Raw genomic sequence first — 25,460 nt, 5'->3', positions numbered from 1 at the left:
GAGGGAATGCTGGCTTTTTGCCTGGTGCCCGACCTTGGAAAAGGAACTAATTGCGGGACCTGACACTCTTTAGTTCCTCTGGTTGGTTAGGGATGCAGGAGCCATTCTCCCAAGTCTCAGGGCTGATGGGGCAGCATTCTTAAAGTCCTTTCCTAGTCTCTCCAAAGAAATGATAAGAATCTTTGCTGTTGTTTGGGGTGGGGGCTGGTGAAACGATGGCTAGCTGCGGAAGGATTTCAAGTTTCAGGGCTATTATGTACCTGACCTAGTTCAGTTACACATTGCTGTGTTCATGAAATGCCTCCAGTGCCTTTAGCTCACCCTACACAAACAGAGCCACAGCCATTTTCTTGCTCGGTCTTCAGTGCTCTCTGCTTGGCAGTTTGGAATAAACTTTTCCCTTTTTTTACCCACATAGTGGCTGTTTCATTCAAAGATATAAGAACTTGAACAAGATCGACTTCAAATTGTTGTTAGGCTTTGATCATAAATGTTGTTTTGAACACTTTCTACACATGTAATGCTTCACACACAGTTAAATAATGTGGCTTTGCAGTTCAGTTTTTGATACCTTAGTGTTACTTCGTGCTTTAGAATAACTCACAAGGTGAATTTTGAATGAGAAAAGAAGGAAGGAAATGATTGCTCCTATACATGGTGGAGGAGAAAGTTTAATGTAGAAAAAAGGGAGAGCACAGAGGTGGAGGCAGAGACGTCTGGGAGAGTGGGCATGACCCTGAGCCATGTGAGGAGACGCCAGAGAGGGGAGCCAGGTGGAGCAGCCAAGGGGGCAAAGGTTAAAAAGGGAGGGCAGGGTAACCAACCCTGGATTATATAGAGAAGAGCCTCTGGGGAAAGGAAGGGCAGCCCAACCCCTGGGCTGGAGGGTTCTGGGTAGAGAGATGGCTATGGACAGCCATAGCTCGTACTAGGTAAGGGACTGGGATGCTGGGAGAACCTAGTGGGTAGGTTGGATTTGATATGTTAAATAGGACTTCAGTCATTTGTCCCAAATTTGAGAGCTAACAAATTTGTGATTTCCTAAAGATGTAAACAACGAAGAAAAGTAAAAAAAAAAAAAAAAAAAAAAAAAAAAAAAAAAAAAAAAAGTTTCTATTCCAAAGAAATAGAATGTAAAGGAAATGGTTCATGGAGGAAACGAGTCCTGTGTAAGCCTTGGGGAAGGCAGTGGTGAACGGCGCAATGTTTACATTCAAGGAAACAGCTATTATGTAAATTATCCCCATCTGTAAATTGAGTGTGATCCTGAAACTTACAGTTTGAGGTCTTATGAAGCAGGTAAACTGAAGTTCCTGTAAACTGTAGAGTCCTACAGATTGTGTTCTTTATTCTAACAGGAGCAAAATAATGAAGAAGCTTTAGGATTTTGTGGACATTTCTTTGAGATACACACAGACACACATACCTCACAAGGTAAAGTGAAAAGGTGAGAGATGATTCCATGTCCTCAAGACAACACACAAATGAGGCCCCTTTGGTCAAAGGAGCCAACAAAGTGTTGAAGTATTTTGAAAGAAAACAAAATGTGTCCTACCCCTAGATACTGCTGTGATTCTGGCCTTAAGGAAAAGAACTGCAAAAATCCTAAGGAGAGAGATTATTTTTAAAACATATTCGTGTTACAGACTAAGAATAGAAAGGGTCTTCAATGCTGAGTGACTCTAAACATTTCTCGAGCAACCACCTAACAATCCTGAAGCATCAGAGCTACAATATACAAAGTATCCTTTGACAAAAATGATGTTAAAAAAAAATGTCTCTTGTGGCTGTGACCTGACAAGGAAGGGTTGGTTAGTTCACAGTTGTACAGAGTATCAGTGTTTGGTGGCAGCAAAAGCTTGGCACCTGCAGTACTGGGAACCTCTGAAGTGCTGTCTGCAGTGAGCTTGTTGAGTTAGGTCCAGGAGCAAGGCTGGGCCGAACCTTTGGAGGCCCGTCCCTAAAAGCCTGCATTAGCCAGGTAGGCCCTATGCACCTGAGGCACTCCAACACGAAATGGCACTACTAGCACAGTGGGTGACATTTCATTTTCAAACCATAACGTTAACATGACTTTAGAAGTACGTACAGTCCCCTTAGGAGCCAGACAGAGGAAACAGAAAGTACAAAGGCTTTAGAATGGAGAAAGTCTTAGTTATGTTTCAGTCAGTGGGTTTCAGTATAATAAACTTGAGCTACAGTGATCTAACATGACAGTGAGGTACAAAAAATGTGCCACTACCTAGGATGATGTCACATCCTGTTAAGCCTATAGTAAGTTCAAAGGACTGGAAATGGATGATGCAACCAATACATGAAATCTACTGAACACTACAACTCAGCAAGGCAGTATGCTGAGGAGGAGATGTTGATGAGGCCAAAGGAAAGTTGCCCAGTGTCACAGAATATCATATGCCTAAGTAACCCTGAAGCAGAAAGTCAAAACTTGGGATGTGCTATTTTCCACCACTATAAAAAAAAAAAAAAAAAGTTCAACCAAACCGTCTTAAATCAGGGACTATCTTGTCAGTGACCTTTCAGGCTGTTAGAGTAATTTTAATCTTGTTATATTGAAAACAAGCCACCAAAGAGTTTTAAGCAAAGAATTTACCTTATTGTACTGTTATCAACAAACGAATTGTAGAGGTTAAACAATGTATTGGGGAGGTTATTGCACTAAGCTGAACAGAAGATGGATGTAACATCAGAAAGAGTGACAGAAGCAAGCTAAACTGCAGAATGTACCTGGAACAAGATGGTAACAAATAGTAGATGGGGATCAGACCATTGAAAGAATCAGGAATGATGATGCCTGTGGTAGTTCAGACAGCTACATATTATCACTTACTAACATCTGGTTTCAGTAAGGGAAGACAAAATTAAGAGTTAAACTTATAGCCACCTTATATTTTCAATGCTTCATAAACATCAAGTAGAAATGTAAAGTAAGCGTAAGTGGTTGGATTCTATATTTGGAATTGAGAAAGAGAGTGGAAAAGAGGGATTTTAAAATGAGGGTCCATGTAAGTGAGTGACACCACCTAAAGACAAAGTATAAAGGAAACCAAACAAAAATGGGGGCGGTACCCAGGACATCAGGACAGCTGACAATGGCAAGACTGATCCAGATGTAGAAGGAAAACCAAGGAGAGTATGGCCCACAAATATGAGTAAAATGTAGAGCGGAGGAGGGGAGGAGGGAAAAGGGAGACCAGGGATTGGTAATTGACAAGGAGCCTCACCAAAGGGCTGAGAACAATAACGGGGAGAGTGGAAGGGCACAGAGCAGAAGTGTCAGGGTGAATGGGCCACTTGAAAGAATTACACTTAACACTGGCAGAATGGTGGAAAGTTGAAATTTCCCACAATAAAATTGTTGCTTAGAGAGTACCGCTTCAAGTGCCAAACAGCCATGAGGTTATCCTGAGAGAGGGCGGAAGTTAAGGGAAAAAAATCTCTGCGGTAGACTTCATAGTACATTTGACAGTGGCCATGATCTATCTAATAGGAGTTCCTAGGGACAGAGAACAAATATAACTTTTTTAAGAGTTGATCCTCAGAGGGGCTCATGACGAGGGAAGCTAATGACTGCTGGGGGAGGAAAGGCCATGTTCCTCAGTGGGGCAGCCATAGGTAAATTACCACTGCTCACACCCCCACAGAGGCTTAGGCACAAACAGGCTGAAAGCAGTAAGGAGACGTGGGAAGCAGAAAGGGTTCATTAAGAGTAGAAGAGGGATAAGAGGATAACTGGGTGGGTGTGATCAAAGGGCTGTATGTGTGTAATTGTGAAAATACTTTAAGGGATCCTTGAGAAGTCGAAGATGCATATCTTTGTGGAAGGTGAAACTCTAGAGCTATATTCTGGAATACATATATATATATATATATATTCAATGACCTTGGGATATTTATATAATCCTAACCAGAGCAATGACTCAACCTCTGTATTGACCACTTTTTTCAGTCTAAGTCAACATTTATCACACATTTAAAAGGGGAAAAGGGTAAAGGGAAGCAAAAATTACATGCCAATAGCCACAAGAGGTCACTGGAGGCCTGTTCTGCCTTTTGATTAAGCCAAACCTTTTTTTAATTTTAATTGTTGAAAATTTTGCCACCGGGCAGTGGTGGCACACACCTTTCATCCCAGCAGGGTTTTCTGTGGTTTGAGCCCAGCCTGGTCCAGAGTGAGGCTCAGGACAGCCAGAGCTACACAGAGAAACCCTGTGTCTTGCTCATGTCCGTTGCCTCCCTCCAACACCCCCTGTGCCTGGGTTCCCACAACAATTTCATCATAACTTCCTGCCTTTTTTTTTTCATAACTCACAGTCCAATTAACACTGCCCTTATGTGGGTGGACATTGTGTGATCGCTGGGCCACCCCAAAGAAAAGTAGCTCTCACCTCCCCAGTCATCACTGCCAAGCCCCTCACAGCTGCTGTAAGTTCATGTGTGACAGCCATGCCACATCCAAAGCATTTCATAGCCTCCCGGCTTCCAGCTCTTACAGTCATTCTGCTCCTTCCTCCACAATGTTCCCTCCTCCACGTGCGTTCGTGCATGCATGCGTGTTATAGATGTCCTTGGTACAGCATTCACAGTCCCTTATTGCCAGCATCTTTGATCAAACACCACCGTCTGAAATGAGGAGCTTCTCTGACCAAGGTTAAAAAATAAACAACACATCTATAAGTAATGTTTATGTTATATATTATAAATATTTATAAGTCAGTTTTGTGGAGTGACCATTTAGTAAAACACACCACTAGGTTCTCTCCTGAGGTCTGTGACTTCCCTAGGCCTGTGTTTGAAGGACCAGGCATGGATTCCTTCCTGGGAAAATGGCCTTAAATCCAGTTAAGAGAGTAATCAGTTGCCCCATGCTCTAATTTCATTTCTATTGCTGTGATAAAACATTCTGACCCAAAGCAGGGCACAGTGGCACACACCTGTGATCCCCACACTTGGGGAGGCAGAGGCAGGAGGATCTGTGAGTTCAGGGCCAACCTGGTCTATGAAGCAAGTCCAGGACAGCCAAGGCCACACAGAAAAACCATGTCTCAAAAAAAAAAAAAAAAAAAAAAAAGCAACTTGGGAAAGAAAGGGGTCACTCTGGCTTACAGGGATTAAGCCATCATCAGGGAGACCAAGGCAGAAACTCAGCAGGAGCTTGAAGCAGAACCCACAGAGGAATGTTGCTTACTGCTTTTCTCAGCCATCTTTTTTGTGTGTATGTTTTGTTGTTTTCAAGACAGGGTTTGTCTTTGTAAGAACCCTGGCTGTCCTGGAGCTCTTTGTAGACATGGCTGGCCTTGACCTCACAGAGATCTGCCTCCCAAGTGCTGCTGGGGTTAAAGGCCGTCACACCCCATCGAGGCACCTTCGTAAGCAGCCTAAGTCTACCTACCAAGGGACGGCACTGCACACGCTGTGAGGGCCAACCTCGCCAATTAGCAAGTAGGAAATACCTCACAGGCACAGTGGCACACAGCAGATCTCTAGGACCTAGAGGCCAGCCTGCTTATATTGAATCCAGGATAGCCAGAGCTACATAGCAAGATCCTGTCTTGACAAGGAAAGAAAAACACACCACAGACATGGCCTCAGGCCAATCTGATCTGGGGATGCTTCTGTTGAGGGTCCCTCTTCCCAGCTGAATCTAGCTGTGACACTCCAATAAACAGTCTTGCCCGAGTTTCAGCCAGTGGGCACACCTGTCCTGACAGAGCAGTGGTAGGACTTTCTGGGTCCAGATCTGGGATAGACCATGGAGGTCTTTTCTCCGCCAGCAGCCAGGACACCACCTTCTAGCACCATGACAGGTAGCCATGGGGAGACTGGTTCCCGGGCAGTTCCAGACTGATTTGTCAGGTCCCGAAAGGAATGTATGTAGTGTCTGCAGCCATAGTGTCTTACCACCTAGTTAAGGGAGGCAGCCAAGAGCAAAGGCAGCAGCAGCATTGTTTTACAGGACTCTTAGGCCGCCTTGACCAATGACCGGGAGGAGGTAACCCAGGCTTTGTACTGATGTTTTCCTTTAACAGCCCGTCTTCTGAGAGCAGCACTGTCCTAGAGTTAGAAGAGAAAGGGGTGGAGGTCTCTTTAGACTTAGTTCTGGCTGGTTAGGATTGTCAGCTTCTTTAGGACCATGTTGGTCGTCAGGATATCTAACAGTGCAGCAACAGCAAACGGCAAACAGCAGCAGGAAGAACCAGCAGGCTCCTTCCTCCTCCATCCATCTCCTCACAGCCCTCACCTTCTCTCTCTGGGGTCTTGTATTTACACCCTCTCCAAGCCCTCAGAATTAAACTGTGTCCAGCTGGCAAAGACCACACCCCTCTCTGAGCTGCAGGAGGCAACTATAAGCAGTGGGAAAACTAAGGCCCAATATCCTACACTTAGGATTAAAACAAAAACATACCTTTGTAACATAACTGAGGTTTTAAAGAATCTAAAACTTCCACTACAAATACTCTACCTGTCCAAGCTAGATTTGTATTCTGGTTGTCATAGCAACACTTGGGCTTAGGGGTTGAGAGGAGAATTACTAGTGCCCCATTGCAAAGTCGGCGACTTTCCTCTGCCGCCAAAGGGCTGAGGATAAAGTCCACACGCCTGTGGCCACTTCAAATCCCTTCAGCTTGCTTTGGTTTGCTGGCAGACTCCACCAGCTGTATGTACCAGCTGTGGCACACACTTGCCCATACACAAGCATGTCACATACACATACACACAAGCATGCACACACATGCATGCACACATATGCAAGGGTGCACATATGTACACAAGCATACAAACATGCATGCACACACAGACAACATACACACACCCATGCACACACAAAGATACAAACTAAATGATTCTTAAATGAAAGTTTGAAACAATGTCCCCCATAAGTTAGGCCCCACTCTTGACAGGAGTAGAAAGTCTGGATGTGCCACAGCGTCGTCTTCCCTGACGTCACTACTTTAGAAGGTTACAGTCACTAGATAACCACCAACGTCCTTCTAATTCGTGAGAGACTTTCCTGAAAACCCACATGAGCAAAGTGGCCAAAGGTGTCGTGTTTAACCTTTCCGGGGTACAGTTATGCTCAACATCCTCCTCACAGCTACTACAGAAACCAGGCCCTAGTGCCCAACACTAGTGTCTAGCACCGTCAAGCACAGGCACTTGTGTGCTGGCATGGGAGTGCTGAGCAGCATGCACTGCACTGGAGCATAATCTCCAGAGGGGAAAAACAGTTGTTCGTGTCACCCCCCTTTCCTCCTCGTGATTTCTTCCGAGAACACAGGAAATGGCTCATTTCACAAGGCCTTGGGTTCACCCAGCTCCACATAACCTGGATGGTGGCACTTGCCAGTGAGTTTGAGGTCAGCCTGGAGTGCAGCCTGGACTCCCTTTCAAAACCAAACAACCCCACACCTTGAAGGGACTCTAGCCAGCCGCAGCATGATAAACCTGGCTCTGGCAGGCCCCATTCTTCTTCCTGTTCCCTTTGCCTTGCTGAAAACTTTGGATCACATTTCCTAAAGCTGGCCCTCAAGTTCTAGCCCTTTATTTGACCACTTCCTCCTGAGGCTGACCACCAAGGTCCAGCTGTCAACGTATTAAAGTCCAGCAGTCAAAGGCCCCTCTGGCTCACCTAATTAACACGCTCAGTTAAAATTAAACACCTCATCCTAATACGGGGACAGGGTCCCCTTTACCTTTGTAAACTGCCACTTGCCTATGGGCCACATCTGTCTGCTCTCTATCCAGTCAGCCCTTTGACCCCACTGGGACAAATCTCCCTGACCCCTCTCCCTTGTTCATTTCCCCCTTCCCGTTAGTCAGCTTCCAGTTAGTCAGTTAGTCAGAAACAAAGTTAGTCTCTTTGTCTCTTATTTCCTGTCCTTTGTCCATCTGGGGCAAATCTCTTTTGTGCTGGGAACTTGGTCTTGGGGGTCCAGACGCAGCCCTGAATCTCTTCTACATCTTAACCCAGGATGACTGGCAGCACTGCCACAGCCAATCTGTATGTAATCTTTTATTTAAATCGGAGTTTTTCTTTGAGACACAGTCCCACTATGCTGCCCTGGCTGTCCTGGAACTCACTATGTAGACTAGGCATTCCTCTAACTCACAGAGATCCTCTTGTGCCCTCAGTATCCTGGGTACTGGGATTAAAGGTGTGCACCACCATGCCTAGCTAGAGTAGATTTCTCATAAATAACATTATGGATGTTTCTTTTATATATGTTATCCCTTTGAAATGCTCTTTTAATAAATTTATTTAGGCATTTCATTTAAAAATGATCATTGATATTTGTCCTGGTATTGTGTGACAAAACTTTCCCTGACAAGATACATGGTCACTCACACAGAGCAGAATCCCCCAACAGGACCAAAGAACAGATGCCAGAGTCCAACTTGGGGAACCAATGAGTTTTAGCGGGGTTACGTGTAGGAGCAAGGCCCACCCCAGCACGGGTGGAAGCTCACAAACCTGGGGACCTGGAGCACACTGCACAGCTTGCCCGGAACTAACTCAGGTTGGAGAGTGTCCTCTCCCAGCGACTCCGCTCTAAACTTCTTCCCGGAAGCGCGGCTGGTCCCTGCTTCCCCAGGCAGCTGGTGGGGTCTCTGAGTCTAGTTTGCAGCCCAGCTTCCCTTAGTCTGGGAGATAGCTCGGCTTTCATTGCTTACTGTGATGGGGAGGAGCCTAGTGGATCTGGTCAGTTTCAGGAACTTCCTGGAGCAGTTTGGGTGGTTTACCCTCCTGCTTACAGAGCTTCCCTGCCGCCTGGAGTGTTTCATTCTCAGAGGAAACTATTACACGTCCACGAGTAGTTACGTTCACATTACGTTCTTGTTGCTGAGATAATCGCTGTGACCCAAAGCAACATGGCTTACATGTCCAAACACAATCCAACAGGAAGAGACACAGAGAGGCCGAAAAGAAGCAGAGACCTCAGAGAAGTCTGCTTAATGGCTTGCTCCTCATGCTTGCTCCATTTCCTTTAAAAAAATAATAATAATACAACTCAGGATCACCTGCCCAAGAGTGGGACCACCCCCAGCGAGGTGGGCGGCATCTTGTGATCCAGTAAGATAGAAAATGCTCCGCAGACGAGCCTGCAGGATCCGAAGGGCAATCCTTTCAACTGAGCTGCCACATTCCCAAGTGACTGTGGTTAACCAGCAAGCATGTTATTTTGTGCTAGTACCTTCCACATGTGTAATGCTTCTAATTCCTCAAGTTGGACTAAAATTGTTTATTGTGTATGAATTAACTGAAAGTCCAAGTGTAAGACAGATTTCTGGCATAGTTTGATCTTCAATCCAGTGTGTTAAAAGCCTAGTTCCTGCTGTCACTCAACTGTAATCTTGTCAGTTTCGTAACACATGCTCATCACGAATGAACACTATCCCCTTAGATACGGTGTTCTTATGGGGGCACTGTGCCTCTCCGCTCTAGAGCACAACCGTGTTCAGCCTCTTGAAGCTCTCTTTCATCTGCAGATATCTGCAGATAAACTGTATCTCTCCTGGGAAGAAAATTCACACCGGCCCTTTAGGGGAATCAGCGAGCTGAGAGAGGGGGAAACCTCGGTGGAAGGGAATCTGGATTCTTGTTGAAAAGTCTTCCCGGGGCTAGCACCGGGAGCCAGCAACAGAGCTCAGCGTAGCATCACGTGTCTGCAGCAGCTGCGGATTGGAGGAGCGCGTTTTAGTGCTGCGGTCTAGGCGCGGGTGGTCCCGCCCAGCTGCCAGAGGAGCCGGGTAGCGGGGAGAAGAGGCCACCAGAAGATCGTAACGGGGAGGGGGCGGGAGGGGGGTGGGGCAGCCTTAGCCACCCACGGCCTGGAGCCTGGGAGGACGAGGAGCGAGGACAGGCTACCCGCCTCGTCACAACTTGCCCAGACGGGACACGCTCTATCTTGCACCCTGGAAGAAGGAGCCGGCCTGCCTTTCCGTGCTCGGTTGCTCCTCGGCCTCCGCGAGCCCCGCCTCTGCGCCAGCAGCAATCCCGGGATCCGGGTCCCCCGCGTCGCCCCGTGGCTTGCAGCGCCCGGCTTTCGCCCAGGAGCGCGCGGCTGGGGTGAGCCGAGGTCTAGGATGCTCCAGGCGTGCCCAGGGGATTCAGCAGCACAGAGCATCTCCCATCTCTGTTGGCGAGGCCAAGTCGGGCCTTCTTCCCTGTTTGCTGAGATCCGCAAAGCTGCAGAATCCGCCGCTGCCTTCAACCATCTTTTGCCTCCTAGGACCCGGCTCCCGAGCCTTTGTCTTTTCGGGCTCCTCAGGCCTGCAGCACAGTGCGGTGTGCCCAGAACAGTAGGCTGCCCAGGGATGGGAACACAGTCTGGGATGGGAACAGGGGAACAGGAAAGTATGCCCCCTGCCTTCCTGTTCCGGCCATCTTGTGGCTGGGATTCAACCAAGGGGTTAAGGATGGCTAACGGCAGATGCCCTCGGCGCCTGTGGCGACGGCCAAGGCCATACCATGGGCCTGTGCGCGTCTTAGCTGAGAGTGCAGTTCAGCTAGGGGGCCTTTGGAACAGATCAAGGGTTCGTCCCTTTAACAGGCCAAAGGCAAAGAAAATAGGAGGGCTACGGGCCTAGGGTCATTCATTAGCTTCTCAATGGAACAATAACTCAGCCGCATTTTTCAGTCCCTGCACACTCTGAACGCTCCTTCCTTTCTTGTGCTGCCCTAGGTGCTGGAAATACAGCGGCGAGCCACTCACCCCTCCTGTTCCCGCTGATCCTGCCAGCCCAGTGGATGGAGCCCAGAACCCACAAACCTGCCAGGTCGGTATCCCAGTCCCTCAGCAGATGGGGAAGCTGAGGGTCAGGGACGACAGATGTGTTCTAGGTCAGGCACCAGGCACACGAAGAGTCGGCCTTTACAGTCGTTTATGTCTTAGGGCTTCTATGCGAGGCTGCAGTAAAAGGTGTTAGTCTTCCTGCCATCCTGGGGAAGCAGGAAGTGCATGTCTTAGTTCCCGGACACTTTCGTGGATTTGTTTACATTACATGGAAAGTGCTGGAAATAGCTAGTGACCGCTTTACTTCCAGATAATTACTGTGAATTGTATTTTTCTTTCTTCTGTCCACGTATTTGGTTGTTAGGAAAGAAAAAAAAAATCCTGATGGTTGGTCCAAGCAGGGCCTCCCTGGTGGATTGAGGAATGCCTGGCTTTTCCTCAGCTCCTTGATCTTGGAGGTGACCACGGGCAGCCTCCAGAGGACCCCTGCAATGAGAGGCCTGGGGTCTGCAAGTCGCTGCTAGAATTTTTTAAAGAATGCAGCGCCGACAGAAATCTGTAAGGTAAATACTGTAGGCCGGTGAAACTTCTTAGAAAGCTGAACATGGAAGTTCCCATGCGTTTTTTTCTTCAGCGTTTTGAGAAATGCTTTTGGAGTGACAAACTGCTGTTTATATCAGGCGAGCTGTTTGGTTTGCATTTAACAAGATTCAAAGTCAAGCTGCCAGCGCCCAGAGAAAGAACAATCCCGTTTGAAAGTATGTTAAAAGTAAGACATTTAGAAGGGCTAAGTAACAAGTTTAGCCTTACTGTGGTGTAATATACAAAACACACCCTTAATTTTAATAGAACAGTTCCGTTAAAACTGGTAAATGTATTCATCTGTATAATTAATTCCACAATCAACATGCAGCACTCCCTGCCCAGATTTTCAAATCTCCCGCCTTTATGCCCTCTGTTAACTTCTGTAGGTACACATTTCCCAAATGTGTGGAAAAGAGTGAAAAGTCAAACCTGTATTTCCAATCCCCGAACCTAACCACTAACAGGGGGATGGATACCTAGAAGGCTGCAGCTGGGACTGAAGACTGTGGACACGTGACCCATGCACGATGTAGGGGCCTAGCGGGCCCAGTGTTTTGAGGGTGAGGTCAGGGGAGGTGGCCGCCAAGAGATGCCCCCACAGGTGCATGAGGAGTGTGGCCCAGTCTCCGGCTGGCCCAAGAGGTCTTCTCTTGTCCTTCTGGTCCCGCAGGTCCCTGGGCGCATGCTGAACGCGCGTGGGCCGACACGCCCTGTGCTCCAGGTCGGGGCTGGGCGTTGCTATAGTAACGTCCTGGACGCCCAGATCTCAGGCCGCCGCCGCCGAAGCGGGCGCCTGGGCCTTCTCCAGCTCACGAGGGGTGTGGCGGCGGCGGCCCCAAAGCGGCCCAGGCCAGGTAGAAGACACTGCTCCGCCCCTCAGGCGCAAGCCTAGGCGGCCGGCTGGCTTGCAAGCATGGTAAGATGCACGAGGCCCGCGGTTCCTGTCCCGAAATGCAGGGCAGAGACGGTCGGGTGCGCTGGGACTCCCGGCTCCCCGGCTCTCCCGCCTCCCGCCGCGCTGTCTCTTCCTCCGCAGCCCTTCCAGAAGCACGTGTACTACCCTCTGGCCAACAGCCCCGAGGGGCCCGACGCCCCTGCCGCAGGCGCGGCCCCCATGGCCTTCGTCCCCGCCAGCGCGGCCACGGGCCCCCTGCCCTTCTTCCAGTTCCGGCCGCGGCTGGAGAGCGTGGACTGGAGGCGGCTGAGCGCCATTGACGTGGACAAGGTTGCCGGCGCCGTGGACGTCCTGACGCTGCAGGAGAACATCATGAACATCACCTTCTGCAAGCTGGAGGACGAGAAGTGCCCGCACTGCCAGTCGGGGGTGGACCCCGTGCTGCTGAAGCTGATCCGCCTGGCGCAGCTCACCATCGAATACCTGATGCACTCGCAGGACTTCCTCACGTCGCAGCTGAACCTGGTGGAGGAGAGGCTGCGCCTGAGCATCAGCGACTACGAGCAGAGCAAGCAGCTGCTCACCAAGCAGGCCGGGGAGATCAAGCTGCTTAAGGAGGAGTGTAAACGCAGGAAGAAGATGCTGTCCACGCAGCAGCTGATGATAGAGGCCAAGGCCAGCTACTTCCAGGTGGGACGCTGTGCCTTCATTTTAATCAGCAGCGGAAAGTTTTCATTACCTTCCGCAGCCGGAAGGGATTGAGAACTAAGTACCTTAATAATGTTATAATATTGTGCTGTGCAGGGCTTATGAGGTTATCCAGATGTTGGTTGGTGAGCCTGTTTCCTGCTCACAGTAGATGGTGTGAAAAACAAAAACAAACAAAAAAACCAGGTGTGTACAAGTTGCTATTGAAGTTGGCGCCCAAATGACATGGAGTATGATACAATATGTGAGGGTCCCCCCCCCGCTTTTAGAAAAATTCAGGATGTTTTCCAAATGACAGAAAAGTGCCAAAATAGAAGCGAGGGCCTCCATGGACCCTTCCCCAGATCCCTGTTACCTGCAGTTGGCACTGTTCTGTAGCTCCTCCACCCCTGCTTAGCTCCACAGAGGGACGGCCGCACAGTGAGCTACAGGCTCAAGTGTTCCATGTGTGCAGCCCCCATGGGCAAGAACGCGAACATTAGCATTTAAAGAGCCAAATGCCTCTGTATTCTAAGCATAATCTGTTTATTATGAACTAGACCCTGAGCCCAGGATAAAGATTGCAGTTTTGAAATCACTGTACAGGTCGAGTCTGTCTGCTCTGAAATGCTTAGGACCAGAAAAGGTTTGAAATTTGCAGTATTTGCATTCATCTCCTAAGGTATCTTGGGGCTGGGACTCAAATCTAAATATTTATATGTACGTGTGCATGTGCATGTGTGGGCATGTGCGTGTGTGGGCGTGCCCAGGAGTGAGTGCAGTGCCTTGAGGGGGCCCGGGAGGTCAGCTCTCCCGGAGCTGGAGTGACGGTGGTGTGTGAGGCACCTGACGTGGAGGCTGAGATTCTCACAGGCTTCCTCTGCAGGAGCAGTACAGGCTCTCCAGCGCAGGAGACCCAAATCTGAAAAGAAGCTTGTGGGAGGCTTCAAAGGCAGCCTAACTAATGCAGCTGGAGTTAGTGGCTTTATACAGCTCTTCCGGGTTGCCTGTGTTCTGACCGAGGCCGACACATGGAGTTGGATATGGACTTTTACACTTGTGGGGAGATGGCTGTGCTTTGGAGCATCTGGATTTGGGGGTTTCAGACCAGAGAGGCCCAGTTTGTGCTTGGCTGAAGGAAAGACAAACTTTGATTAAAAAGTAGTGAACAGGTTGACAGGATTGATTTCGTTTTCCTTTTCCACGTCGGGGATATGTACTCTTTAAGTGGCTACAAGCAGTTGCTGAAGCAGCTTCGGCGGGGTAGAAGTGCATCAAGGGCAGAGAGGTGGGGCAGTTCAGAGTGCAGAGGACAAGGTGCAAAGCTTGTGTTTCAGCTGAAGTGTGTTTCAGCTCGGCGTCTGGCCTTGGCTAGACACCAGGAGGCACTCTCCTCCAATGATACCCGATGTCTTCAAATGCTGTTTAAAGACTACAGGCCTGTAAATAATGCTAAGTAACTTTTCTTGTACAGTGAATGGGAGTCGTTCTTCTGAGACGTTGGAAGTAAGTGTGTTGTTCTCTAGTTTGGGTTAGTAATCTAGTGAAATATTAATACACAGCAAAAGCTGTATCTTTCTCTCAGTCACCGTAGAAACAATTGCTAGTAAAGATTTTCACATGTGTGTGATGGCTGTGGCTGAAATGGGTAACAAGTAGGAAGTATGAGTGCTATATAAGTATGTAAAGGTAAGGACCTATCGCACCAGTGACCCTGTCAGCTCAGCACGCAGCAGACTGTCTGAATGCCAGTGTGGACAGTGTGTGCGGGTTCATGTGGGACATTAAGGCGGAAGTGACCATCGTCTTTTCCTGCTGTCCTCTGCTAAGCGACACACTCTTGTGACTTTCAGGGTAACAGTTTCACGGTTAGCTGCACAGGTTTGGTTATAACTGCAGGTCGTTCCATTTCTAACTTTGCTTCCTTTCTGGAAGTGGGATGTTCGCAGCAGCTGCCTGTTAGGATGAGGCGTTCCACAAGAGAAGACAGGTGGTGAGGGCGCAGTGGACATGCATATTCGGCCTTCTTTGTGGCTTTCTGGTGATGGTGTAGGGCTTCTGTTACCTCGTTGTGAACCCTTACACCGCCTTAGGTGTAAGGCTGCGGTGCAGGATGGCCCAGGGTGAATAGAGAGCAGATAGCAGAAGTGCTGAAACTCCAGGTTACATTTGGGCAGTGAAATAATTTAGAGGAAGAGACTTGATTTTGTTCAGTCATCTGACTTTAGGATGCAGTCGCAAATTTTAATTAACTGAAATTAATTGATTACTGCCAGAACGATAAACCAACCCAGGGCTTTGTCCTGTGTGTAGTAGCCCTCTGGTGGAACACTGGCAAACTACACCACAGAAGAAAACCTCTGCCAGTAAACTACAGAGCTAGCTGAGGATCCCAGAAGCCTGTTGACTCTCCAAGCTGGAGTTGACCAGCTTGACCTCTGTGTGTGTCTTACGCTGGCAGCCATGGCTGCTGCGACTTCATGAGTGCACTGGCCTGGTCGTGTCCAGAAGATGTTGTTTCTAAGGAATCTTCGTGATGTGCGGTCGTACAAGCTTCCTGCTTTCCCTTCCGTGATGGTTCCTGACTTGTCGGTCACCTCTATAACATTCATGCCACTTTTGGTGCTAATTTTTCCAGGGTGATTGTTATGTGATTTGCAGGTTTTACAGCGTGGTAAGACTGTTGATGTCTCTTCTCCCTCAGCAGCCCTCGTAGCCTCTTACGGGACTATGGAAGCTAGCCAGCAGGGAAGAAACGTCCAGATTAGTACCAGCTTGATTTACTCCTGTCCTGGGGTTGGAGCTTCAGACAGCTGTGAGCTACAGTGTGGTGGCTAGGCATCAAACCTGGGTCCTCTGTAAGAGCAGCCAGTGCTCTGGACCACTGAGCCTCCTTTCCAGCATACGCACTTATACACTCACACATGTGCACATGCTAAATTTTTTTAATTGGAGATGTCTTTTAATGGCCAAGCACACAATACAACACACACACACAAACACACATATTTAAATATTTTTTAATTGGAGATATTTTACAACAGTCAAGCACACACACAGGAACACACATTTAATTATATTTTAATTGGAAAAGATGTGTTTTAAAGGCCAGGCACTCCTCATGGCCCTTTCTTGCCCTGCCAGGAGATTGTGATGCCTAGGGGATTCTGATTCCAGAGGTGTGGAATGGGGTTAGGGAACAGCCACACATTTCTGATGCTGGTGTTTGGGGAGGTCAACAGAATCAGATTCTGCAGGGAGCTGTGAGTTAAGTGAGTCTCTGTCCTCAGGCTTCAAAAGGAGACTTGGCTCCAGATGGACAGAGATATAATCAATCTCTCTCTCTCTCTCTTTCTCTCTCTTTTTCACCACCCTTCCCTTCTCCCTTTTCTCACACCTTCAGTCTAAGATCATTTGTTGAGGGCCTATGTGCACTTTGAGACCGTAAGAAATTCCTCAACTTAGGGCGATGCTGTCAGGCTTAGAAGGACAGAAGACGGGTGGGAATCATTTAGTTAGTGGTGGACACATTCCATCCTGTGGCTCCCTGGAGGTCATGCTACAGAATCCGGTCACCTGCTTCTGCTCCCAGAGAGAAAAGGAAGAAGGAAGCTCCCTAGGGAGAGTGGCTTCAAGCCCGTCTCTACTCCTGTGTCAACTGCCAGACCTTAACAAATCGCTCAACTCTCACGAACGTTGCCTCTGCTCTGTGGTGTGGGAATGGTCACTCTACCTACGTCATAGCCGCTCAAGGACTTTGTGTGGTCATGTTTAACGTGTCGTTAGTTCTTTCACCCAGAACCCGAGAGTGAGGTGCAGAAAGCCCTGTGGTACTCAAACACCAGAGCTGAGTTACTGCCGTCACATGACTGCCAACATTTTAACTTCACTTCTCCAGAAAGATTTCAGAGGCCCCCGACTCTTTGCAAAGAGGTTGGGCAATTCATGTGATCCAGTTCACCTTCAGAAAATTGATCTCACTTCTCTGTCACTTCTCTTTGTCCCCATTTCCTTTTGCCTCAAGAAATCACGGGAGGTATGTAGTGTGAATAAAACATGTGAGGATGTCCACTTCCTTAAGGCTTTCTCCCACTGAGAATATGAGCATGATATGGGTTGTGTGCAGTCAAAATGTGCAAAGGGGTTACAGTGACAATGTATATTGTCTTTTTCCTCAGTATTTTATTATATAAAATTTATAACATATAGGAAAGTCAAAACAACTCTGCTGAATATCCACACATGAGAGGTTTTAAAAGGGAAAACTAACAGGCATGAACAATGGAGTAACCAATGATAAGTGTGAACAATGGAGTAACCAATGATAAGTTAGTTACACGGCACATAGAGCCGTGTAACTAACACGTACAACCACCTCTAAGATGGGATGTGTGCTAGTGTTTTGCTCTATTTCCATCCTCTATTTGGGGAAAGTTTTTTTTTTAATTTAAATTTATTTTTTATAATTTATTCACTTTGCATCCCGATTGTAGCCCACTCCCTTGTCTCCTTCTAGTCCCACCTTCCCTCCTTCTTCCTCCTGTCCTCATCCCCTAGTTCTTAGAAAGAGTGGGAACACTTCTCCATTACCACCTGACCCCCACCTATCAAGTCTAATCAGAACTTCCCCCCAAGGGGGAAGTGATCAAAGAACAGGCAACTGAGTCCACATCATAGGCAACCTCTGCTCCCCGTACTAGGTTACCCACATGGAGACTGAGCTGCCATGGGCTACATCTGTGTAGGGGTTCTAGGTTATCTCCATGCATGGTCCTTGGTTGGAGTATCAGTCACAGAAAATACCCCTGGGCCCAGATTTTTTGGTTCTGTTGCTCTCCTTGAGGAGCTCCTGTCCCCTCCAGGTCTTACTATCTCCCCTTCTTTCATAAGATTCCCTGTGCTCTGCCCAAAGTTTGGCTAAGAGTCTCAACATCTGCTTTGATACCCTGCTGGGTAGAGTCTTTCACAGGTGGATCTCTGTGAGTTCAAGGCCAGCCTGGTCTAGAGAGCAAGTTCCAAGACAGCCAGGGATACACAAGAGAAAGCCTATCTTGAAAAAATGAAAGTTTTTTTTTTTTTATGAATGCATATATTCACAGAATGTTTTTAGTTTTAAAGCATTTCTCTCTCTTTCACACACACACACACACACGTTAGCTACTTAGGTCTGCCATAACAAATACCATCAATTAGATGACTTAAGTAATGGACATTTCTCAGATACTTAGAAGCTGGAAATCCTCTGTCAGGGTACCAGCAGAGCTGGTTTCTGGAGTTTCTCCTCCACCTTAAACAAATTGGTAGGAAGAGATGGAAACCCCATGTAGTGGAAACATTACTAGAGCTTTCAGAAATTGCCAGAAGGGCCGTTTCAACTGTCAAAAGATCGTTTCAACTGTCAAAAGATCTCTCATTGACTGACTTTAGCTGGGGAAGGCCATTCTTACCTTTCGTTTGCCCTTTGCGTCAGTATCACTAGCCAACATCCTGTGTCTTTTAGGAAGAAAGCCATGAAAAGGCTGTGCCTCTGATCCCTTGTTTTACCTGCTAGGAGATGGGGAGAGTCACAGTAACACTTGAATTTGTTGTTCTCCTTTCAGTGCCATTTTTGCGACAAGGCCTTTATGAACCAAGCCTTCCTCCAGAGCCACATTCAACGGCGCCACGCCCCCGAGTCTCACCTTGGTAAGGCACGAGCTCTGAGTCAGAGCTCTTTCCTTCTCCCTCTCTCCTTTCTCGAGAGACGTGGTCCAGCGCACTCATCGGAGCTTTCGAAGGAAGGTCTTACGGGCTGTGAGCATGCTGAGTGAATGAACGCTGAGCCCCTGAGGTTGGAGTTCAGGGTGCCCTAGCTGGACACAGCTGTCAGTGAGTCTTGCCTTCTAACAGAGGGCTAAAGCGACACTTAAACCAGTAGTATTTTTCACGTGCCAGATGCAAAGACAGTAGCAAAAGCTGCGAAAGACAAAAACAAGGCAGAGGGAGAATCATCTCAGGTGGCCTTCAAAGGCCTCTCTGAGCGAGCCATTTCCAGCCAGAGTGAAGTCCTGTGAAGAAGCCATAGTCTGATGAGAGTGAGGGGCTAGAGTAGTCCAGGTATCTGGGCTGCTAGTGTGAGGCCCAGGAGGCGAGGCTGTGCCTTGTGTTTAAGGAACAGAAAGGAGGCAGAGTGTGAGCAGGGCAGTGGTGTGTGTGAAGGCTGAAGGCCTGGGGGACAGATCTCAAGAGACCACAACAGCCCTGGCTTGTGGGCAGTACATGAATACAGTGGGAAGCCATGGGATGACTTTTTTTGTGGAGGAGAACGATGGTGTCATTTCTCCCCTAAGGAAAGCATTCTGGCTGCTGAGGGATGCAGGAGCAACAGTAGAAGCTGGTAGAATGAGGAGATGCGTAGAAGTCCAAGTGAGACGAGAGAAGCCCAGACTGGGCTGGCTGCAGGGCAGAGGGGCATCAAAAGAACACGTGCCGTACACAGAGCCCGCAGAGCTCTGACTTGGGGTGGAGGTGACAGTGAAACACAGACCTGCACCTCCTGAGAGGAGCTTCCTGTGGTTGAGGGTGTGGGTGGGAGGAGAGCGTGTGTTGGCCAGGCACACGTTGACATCACACATACAAGAGAAGGCGAGTCATGCGCTGGTATTTGCAAATGGAGGCTCAGGGTAGACAGAGGAATCTGGGAACTGGAGACAGTGGGCTGGCTGATGTCATCCAGGCCAAGGCCCGAAGACCCAGGGACAATGGTGGCAGGTGGAGAGTAACAATGAGGGTGACCTAGAGAGCATGCTGCCTTGAGCAGCGAGAGGAAAGTGTTCCGAAAAGACAGCCATGGTCAAGCGTGTCAGCTACTCAGAGGCAAAGACTGGGACACAGAAGGGAGTTTACCGTGGCCACACAGTCGTCGGCCTCGAGGACGGGATCGTTTGATTGAGTCGAGTTAGCAGTCAGTGAGGAAATCGTCAACAGGCACAGCTATGTATGTCAGCAGTGTGTGCTGGGAAGGAGAGCAGACCTGACAGGTCATCTCCACTGAAGCGTAGAGACGAGAGCAAGTTGCCTTATGTGGAGTAGATCTGTCTGGGTGCTGATGGAAAGTAACCAGAAAGGAGGGGTAGAAGTAGACCCAGAACCAGTCAGTCTTCCCACTGTCTGAATGTTCTCGGAATGCAGAGTCTCTGCCTCCTCGAGCAGGCCAGGCTTTGTGCCACTGTAGCCTACAGACGTGTTTTTAGTAGTTACACTGGTTTCCTTCCTTTGGGACCAGTCTGTTTCTATTCCTGCCCGTTACACTTTGTAGTAGAAGCAGAACAGGTAGCAGAAAATGTCGTTATAAGCTATGGGCCACTGATACAAGTAAGCAAATACCGGAAACGTGGAAATGTGGGGCTATGTGCAATTGACCTACCATTCTCCAGTGTGAAACTGACCTCTGTCTCTCTGTTTCAGTTTCTTATTCTATCTCATACTCGTGTCAGAGAGCATTTCGGACTCTGAAATGAGTATTGTCTCTTCAGGTCATCTTTGAGATTCTGACTTTCTGCTTTGGTTTCCATACCTTTCATGTCCGCACTCACAGCCCATGTGTACCCATTCAGTCATGTGTACATCCTCATGTAAGTACACGCACAGAAGTATCCCTCCCTTCACCTGTTGCTTCCTTTGACAGCCTCTCAGTTCTTCGCTTTTGCCCGAGTTGACAGATGGCTGCCCAGCTTGCGCCTTGAATCCCCAGGCCCCTCTGTGTTCACCGATAGGGACCTGGGGACGTTGGGTGGGAGCGCAAACAGTGCTGACGGTGGGACTTCAGCCTTTCAGTATTATGGGACTTGTGGGGGAAGCCTTTGCTTCTCCACTTTGAGACGGACATCTCTGAAAAGGTCCGGAGTCCCTGTGGGGCAGAGCCACCAGGATTGCTCCCTGCACAAGGCTCTCACAGATTATCCAAGGTTTGGATAACCAACCTCAGCCTCAGTACCATGAGTGGCTGAAAGAAGCCACAAAGGGCTCCAGACCAACACTAAAGAACAAGACTGGGCTCATGGCGTCAATTAAGTAGTAGTGTCCCGAGTGAGAGCATTTTCCTTGTTGTACAGCTGTGCCCTGTGGGTTTTCAGGTTAATTTATAAGAAATGGCGTCCTAACGAGGTGTTCTCTTGCAGCAGAGTGTAACACAAAGGCCCAGACGGACAGGCTGCAGAAGGAAATGGACATGTTGAAGGAACAGCTGCAGCTCACCCGGTCACAGCTGGAGTCTGCCCAGCACTCGCATGCAGTCCGGTTCTCTAAGGTGGGCCATGGTGCTCTGTCCTGTGCCTTCAAAGATGCAGGTGTCTAGGGATGCTGGCTTTGGCATGCAGGCGTTCGTGCATGTGGCCTGGGCCGGAGGCCTCAGTCCTCTGAGACAGGGTCTCACTGAATCTGGACAAGGCTTCAGGGGCTATAGTCATGTGCGGGGCTATCCTGGCTGTAAAAGTGGGTGTTAGGGATTTGAACTCAGGTCTTCATGTTTATGCAACAAGCACCGATGACCACTGAGCCATATCTCCAACCTCCAAATGTGGGTTTTGTTTGTGTGGTTTTGTTTAATTGGTGTTTATTTATATGTATGTGCGCGTGTCCTGTGCATATGTGAGTCAGGACAACTGAGCGAGTCAGGCTTTTCCTTTCACTATGTTAGCCCTGCCATCAAATTCAAGTTGTCAGGCATGGCGCCAAGTACCTTGACCCACCGAGCCATCTTGCCTGTTCTCCAGCCATGTATCAACTTGGGAGAATCATTGCGTTAGGCCTTCGGGTTTAGAAAGTGTTATTTCAGGTGCAATTCAAAGAAGATATACTAACAGATTTGGGGTGAAGCTATGGTTTGTTTTAGAATTTGCATATCTGTTTCACCCAGAGCCTTTAATGACACATATTAAAATAATTTCAGGAATATGAAATGCAGAAAACAAAAGAAGAAGACTTTTTGAAGCTATTTGAAAGATGGAAAGAGGAAGAAAAGGAGAAGTTACTTGATGAAATGGAAAAGGTCAAGGAGATGTTTATGAAGGAATTTAAGGAATTAACTTCTAAGAACTCAGCATTAGAATATGTAAGTATGTAGCCTAGAATTTCTCAAAGGGTAGATAGAAAGGCTGATCAGATCACCAAGGCAGGAGAGGGAGGAAGAATCCAAGCCTAGCCCTCTCTGTAGGCACCAGTTTTTCAAACTTTACCTTATTTGGGGGTTCCTTAAAGCTTCTCCCCTCCAGCTCCCCAACCCCAGGTAGGAGATAAAGAAGGCTGTCAGGGAAAGAGGATGTAGCCCTCTTTACTTCTTCCTGCTGGGTAGGGTGGTAGGAGTCTTTTGGGGGCAATACCAATAGCCATCATCAGGAAATCTAGATGTCCAGGTAACCAGCAAGCACAGCAAGCAGGCCTCCTCTGCTTCTTCCAAGCCACTGGGCCTCTGGGCTGTCATATTTATACCCTCCAAGTCCTCAGAATTGAACTAATTCCAGCTGGCAGAGACCACGCTCTGCACGAGACTCTTAACAGGCATGGGCAAACTAAGATCCCCCACGTGGGCTTATAACAAACACATGTTTACGTATCACAAACCAGAAGGTCCACAACAGCTCTCCCAACGCCATACTTGTCCTTTGAGGAGGACTGGGTCTGCAGAGGAAACTGGATGTGGCAAGTGGGCCCTGTGCCGTGTGGGAACAGCTGTGGTCCGTGGACGCACTCGTGTGAGAGAGGATTCACTTACCAGGGCTGGAACCTGGTCCTCAGCCCCTTCGGTCCTGTTGACCTGACAACTCCTCCAGGGGAGAAGGAGGAGGGAACTGAGGCAATCCTCGGGCTCCCTCTAGGGGCTGACATGTCTGTTCAAAAAACAAAACAACAACAACAAAAATACACTTTGCTTTCTTTTGTCTGTGGTAGCTTTTCAGTCTTGTTATTGTAGAGAAGTGTGGGTTATGTGTATTGGAAGCCTTGCTGATGAGGTTTGTCTGACTAGTTTGAGAGTATCCTGATTTAGTCAGAGTTTATGTGGAGAGGATCCGGGAGAAATTGCGTCACTTCATCACACCGTACCCAGTGCACACATGGTCCTCATGGTCTGTGGCTTTCACGTTGGCCTTAGCACCTGGGACCTGCCTTGGTGGAAGCAGGCTTCTCTACTGAAAAGCTCCTCCTCCTGCTTCGAGTGGTTGCTGGGAGCATACGATGAAGTAGGCTCCCCACCCTTCTGTTTTCTAACTTCAGCGCCTGTTGTGAGATTTCTTCCCCCATGGTTACCTTTGGGAAATTAAGACACTTACATCCCTAGTGGATTTCTTTGTATGGCTCCTGGACAGTGTTGGCCTTCCATTACAGTATCTTCTCAGAACTGCCATCGGCCTGGTGATGCCCCAGTAATCCAGCACTCTGGAGGCTGAGGCAGGGTCAGCAAGAGTTCAAGTTCAGCTTGGGAAGCTTAGCAAGATCTGCCTCAAAAAATAAACAGAAAGAGACAGATGTACCCAGTTCCTCCCACAAATGTTATGTTCCTATTAAAAATTTAAAGACCTGTTGTCAAAGGCCAAAAGTTCATCAGTGCCAGAGAGATGGTTCCTCGAGTAAAGCGCTTGTCGTGAGAGCCTGCTCAAATCCCCTTTCAGTCCCTGAAGTCCACGTGAAGAAGCAGCAGAGAGCGGACTGCACTGGGCCTGACAGTCACCTGTACATTGTGGTACACCTTAGTCCGGCAATAGATTATTTTTACAGCATCAGTTTTCATTTCCTTTTCCTGTATTTATTCTGGTGGAACTATCAAAGATCAGAGAGTGGTAGAAACAAAGAGTGGAGCCAAGGGAAGACAGGAGGGAGCAGACGAGGAGTGTTTGGAGGACAGTAGAAGTTGACTGTGCCCCTTGTCTGTTCACTTTTCAGTTAAATAAGTGCCTGACGTCTTTACTGCTGATTGTTTTTCACTTGTAGCAATTGTTAGAAATACAGAAGTCCAATGTCCAGGTCAAGTCCAACATAGGCACCTTAAGAGACGTTAATGATGTTAAAGAAGGCCGGCTTCCATGTCCCCAAGATTTCCAAAACATGCTGCAGCTCCTTGACAGCCAGGTAGGACATGGTGCTGGCCACGGCCACGGCGTGTAGTGCTCACTTAGCTGTTTTGTGTGCACCTGCATGAGCTTACGTGTGACACATGCAGGGCCCATTCCCAGGGAACTGCAGCCACAGGTGGCTGAGCCGTGACGTGGATACTGACTTCAGGTTCTCCGAAAGAGCGCTAAGCTCTCTTGACCACTGAGCCAAGTCTCCATCGCCTTGGGTTTTGCTCTTAACGAGGTCATTCACAGCAAACATGTTTCTTTACGTATTGACACATGGCTGTGAAACAAAATCATAGTTAAAAGTTTTTCCGTTTTCACCAATAGGATGTCAGTCTGAACTAGTTATTGTCCCTAATCAATTCATATTATTATTTAATATTTTCCCTATGTCAGATCTCAATTTTAAAGATGCATATTGAGGGCTGGAGAGATGGCTCAGAGGTTAGGAGCACTGCCTGTCCTAAAGATCAATTCCCAGCTACCACATGGTGGCTCACAACCATCTATAGTGAGATCTGGTGCCCTCTTCTGGCGTGCAGCTGTACATGCAGACAGAACACTGTAAATAACAAATCTTTTTAAAGAATGCATATTGAAGCATTAAACTTATATTTAGTTTATATAAAATACATTGGTACACTGATCTTTTCTATGTTTTCTTTCCATTTGGAAGTCAGACTCTCTAATCACTCTGTAAAAGTTATTTCATCACAGTGCTTTAGGAAAAGCAATTAATCTCAAAAAGGCTACCTGCAGGTCAATGGTGCAGCCTCTGAGGACTATAACCCTGAATCTAACCATCCTACCATTTAAAGGCCTTTGAGTTGGCAAGAGTGGCTCACTGGGTGAAGGCCTTTACCCCCAAGCTTGGTGATCTGCGTTCTGCTCCCCCAACCCGCCGTGGTCCCATGGTAGAAGGCATGAACCAACTCCCCACAGGCCATCTTCTGAGCTCCACATGTGTGCAGGGCAATGCTTGACATGTACACACACAGATGCATGTACGTGCATAGTAAACAAATGTGAAGAAATGTTAATAAAAACAAACCCGCGAAGCTTTCGTGTGGTAGGGGCATTTTGCGGCATGACCGCTGTTTCCTGTTTTAGCGCTACATCCTGCCTGCCTGTCTTAAATGCACCCCCTCCATTCCAGCGTGGCTGCACACATTGTCCTGTCTAACTGTCTCTTTGACCCTCTACCTCCCAGACTTCTTAACTAGCAGCCAGGCCTTGTTTCCCACCAGACTTCGCAGTGATGACATTCCCTGTGCCCAGTGTCCACTCTCTAGTGTGGCTCCTTGTTCCCTACAAGGCCCTGCTGCTTTCTTTGCTGACAGAGCCTCTCTGTTTTCAGGATCAGCCTCTTCCTCATTCCCCAGCGTTGCTGGAGCAGCATCTCCACAAGGTTTCCCGAGAAGGGCCTACTTACACACGTTCAGTAGG

At 48.2% G+C, this 25,460-nt stretch overlaps 1 protein-coding gene across 10 annotated transcripts in view; it reads left to right on the top strand.

The window, feature by feature from the left end:
- The first annotated feature begins 9,754 nt into the window (after window positions 1–9,754).
- Dzip1 (DAZ interacting zinc finger protein 1) overlaps window positions 9,755–25,460 on the top strand; it is a 54,304-nt gene continuing 38,598 nt past the window's right edge. For 2 of the 10 annotated variants that reach the window (XM_060391609.1, XM_060391602.1), the window contains exons 1-9: window positions 9,757–10,087; window positions 10,704–10,797; window positions 11,119–11,317; window positions 12,010–12,255; window positions 12,376–12,924; window positions 18,522–18,606; window positions 21,081–21,208; window positions 21,851–22,012; window positions 23,887–24,024. In XM_060391609.1, the coding sequence (XP_060247592.1) occupies window positions 12,253–12,255; window positions 12,376–12,924; window positions 18,522–18,606; window positions 21,081–21,208; window positions 21,851–22,012; window positions 23,887–24,024 (1,065 nt within the window). In that variant the 5' untranslated portion in view covers window positions 9,757–10,087; window positions 10,704–10,797; window positions 11,119–11,317; window positions 12,010–12,252. Of the gene's footprint in view, window positions 10,088–10,113; window positions 10,321–10,703; window positions 10,798–11,118; window positions 11,318–12,009; window positions 12,256–12,375; window positions 12,925–18,521; window positions 18,607–21,080; window positions 21,209–21,850; window positions 22,013–23,886; window positions 24,025–25,460 lie in introns of those variants that run through there. The other 8 variants (XM_060391607.1, XM_060391608.1, XM_060391606.1 and 5 more) reach the window with 7 other exon arrangements.

Source organism: Meriones unguiculatus, chromosome 9 (genome assembly GCF_030254825.1).
Source record: "Meriones unguiculatus strain TT.TT164.6M chromosome 9, Bangor_MerUng_6.1, whole genome shotgun sequence".
Taxonomy (NCBI): domain Eukaryota; kingdom Metazoa; phylum Chordata; class Mammalia; order Rodentia; family Muridae; genus Meriones; species Meriones unguiculatus.
The sequence above is the reverse complement of the archived record's forward strand: the minus strand, read 5'-3'. Positions and strand labels throughout refer to the sequence as shown.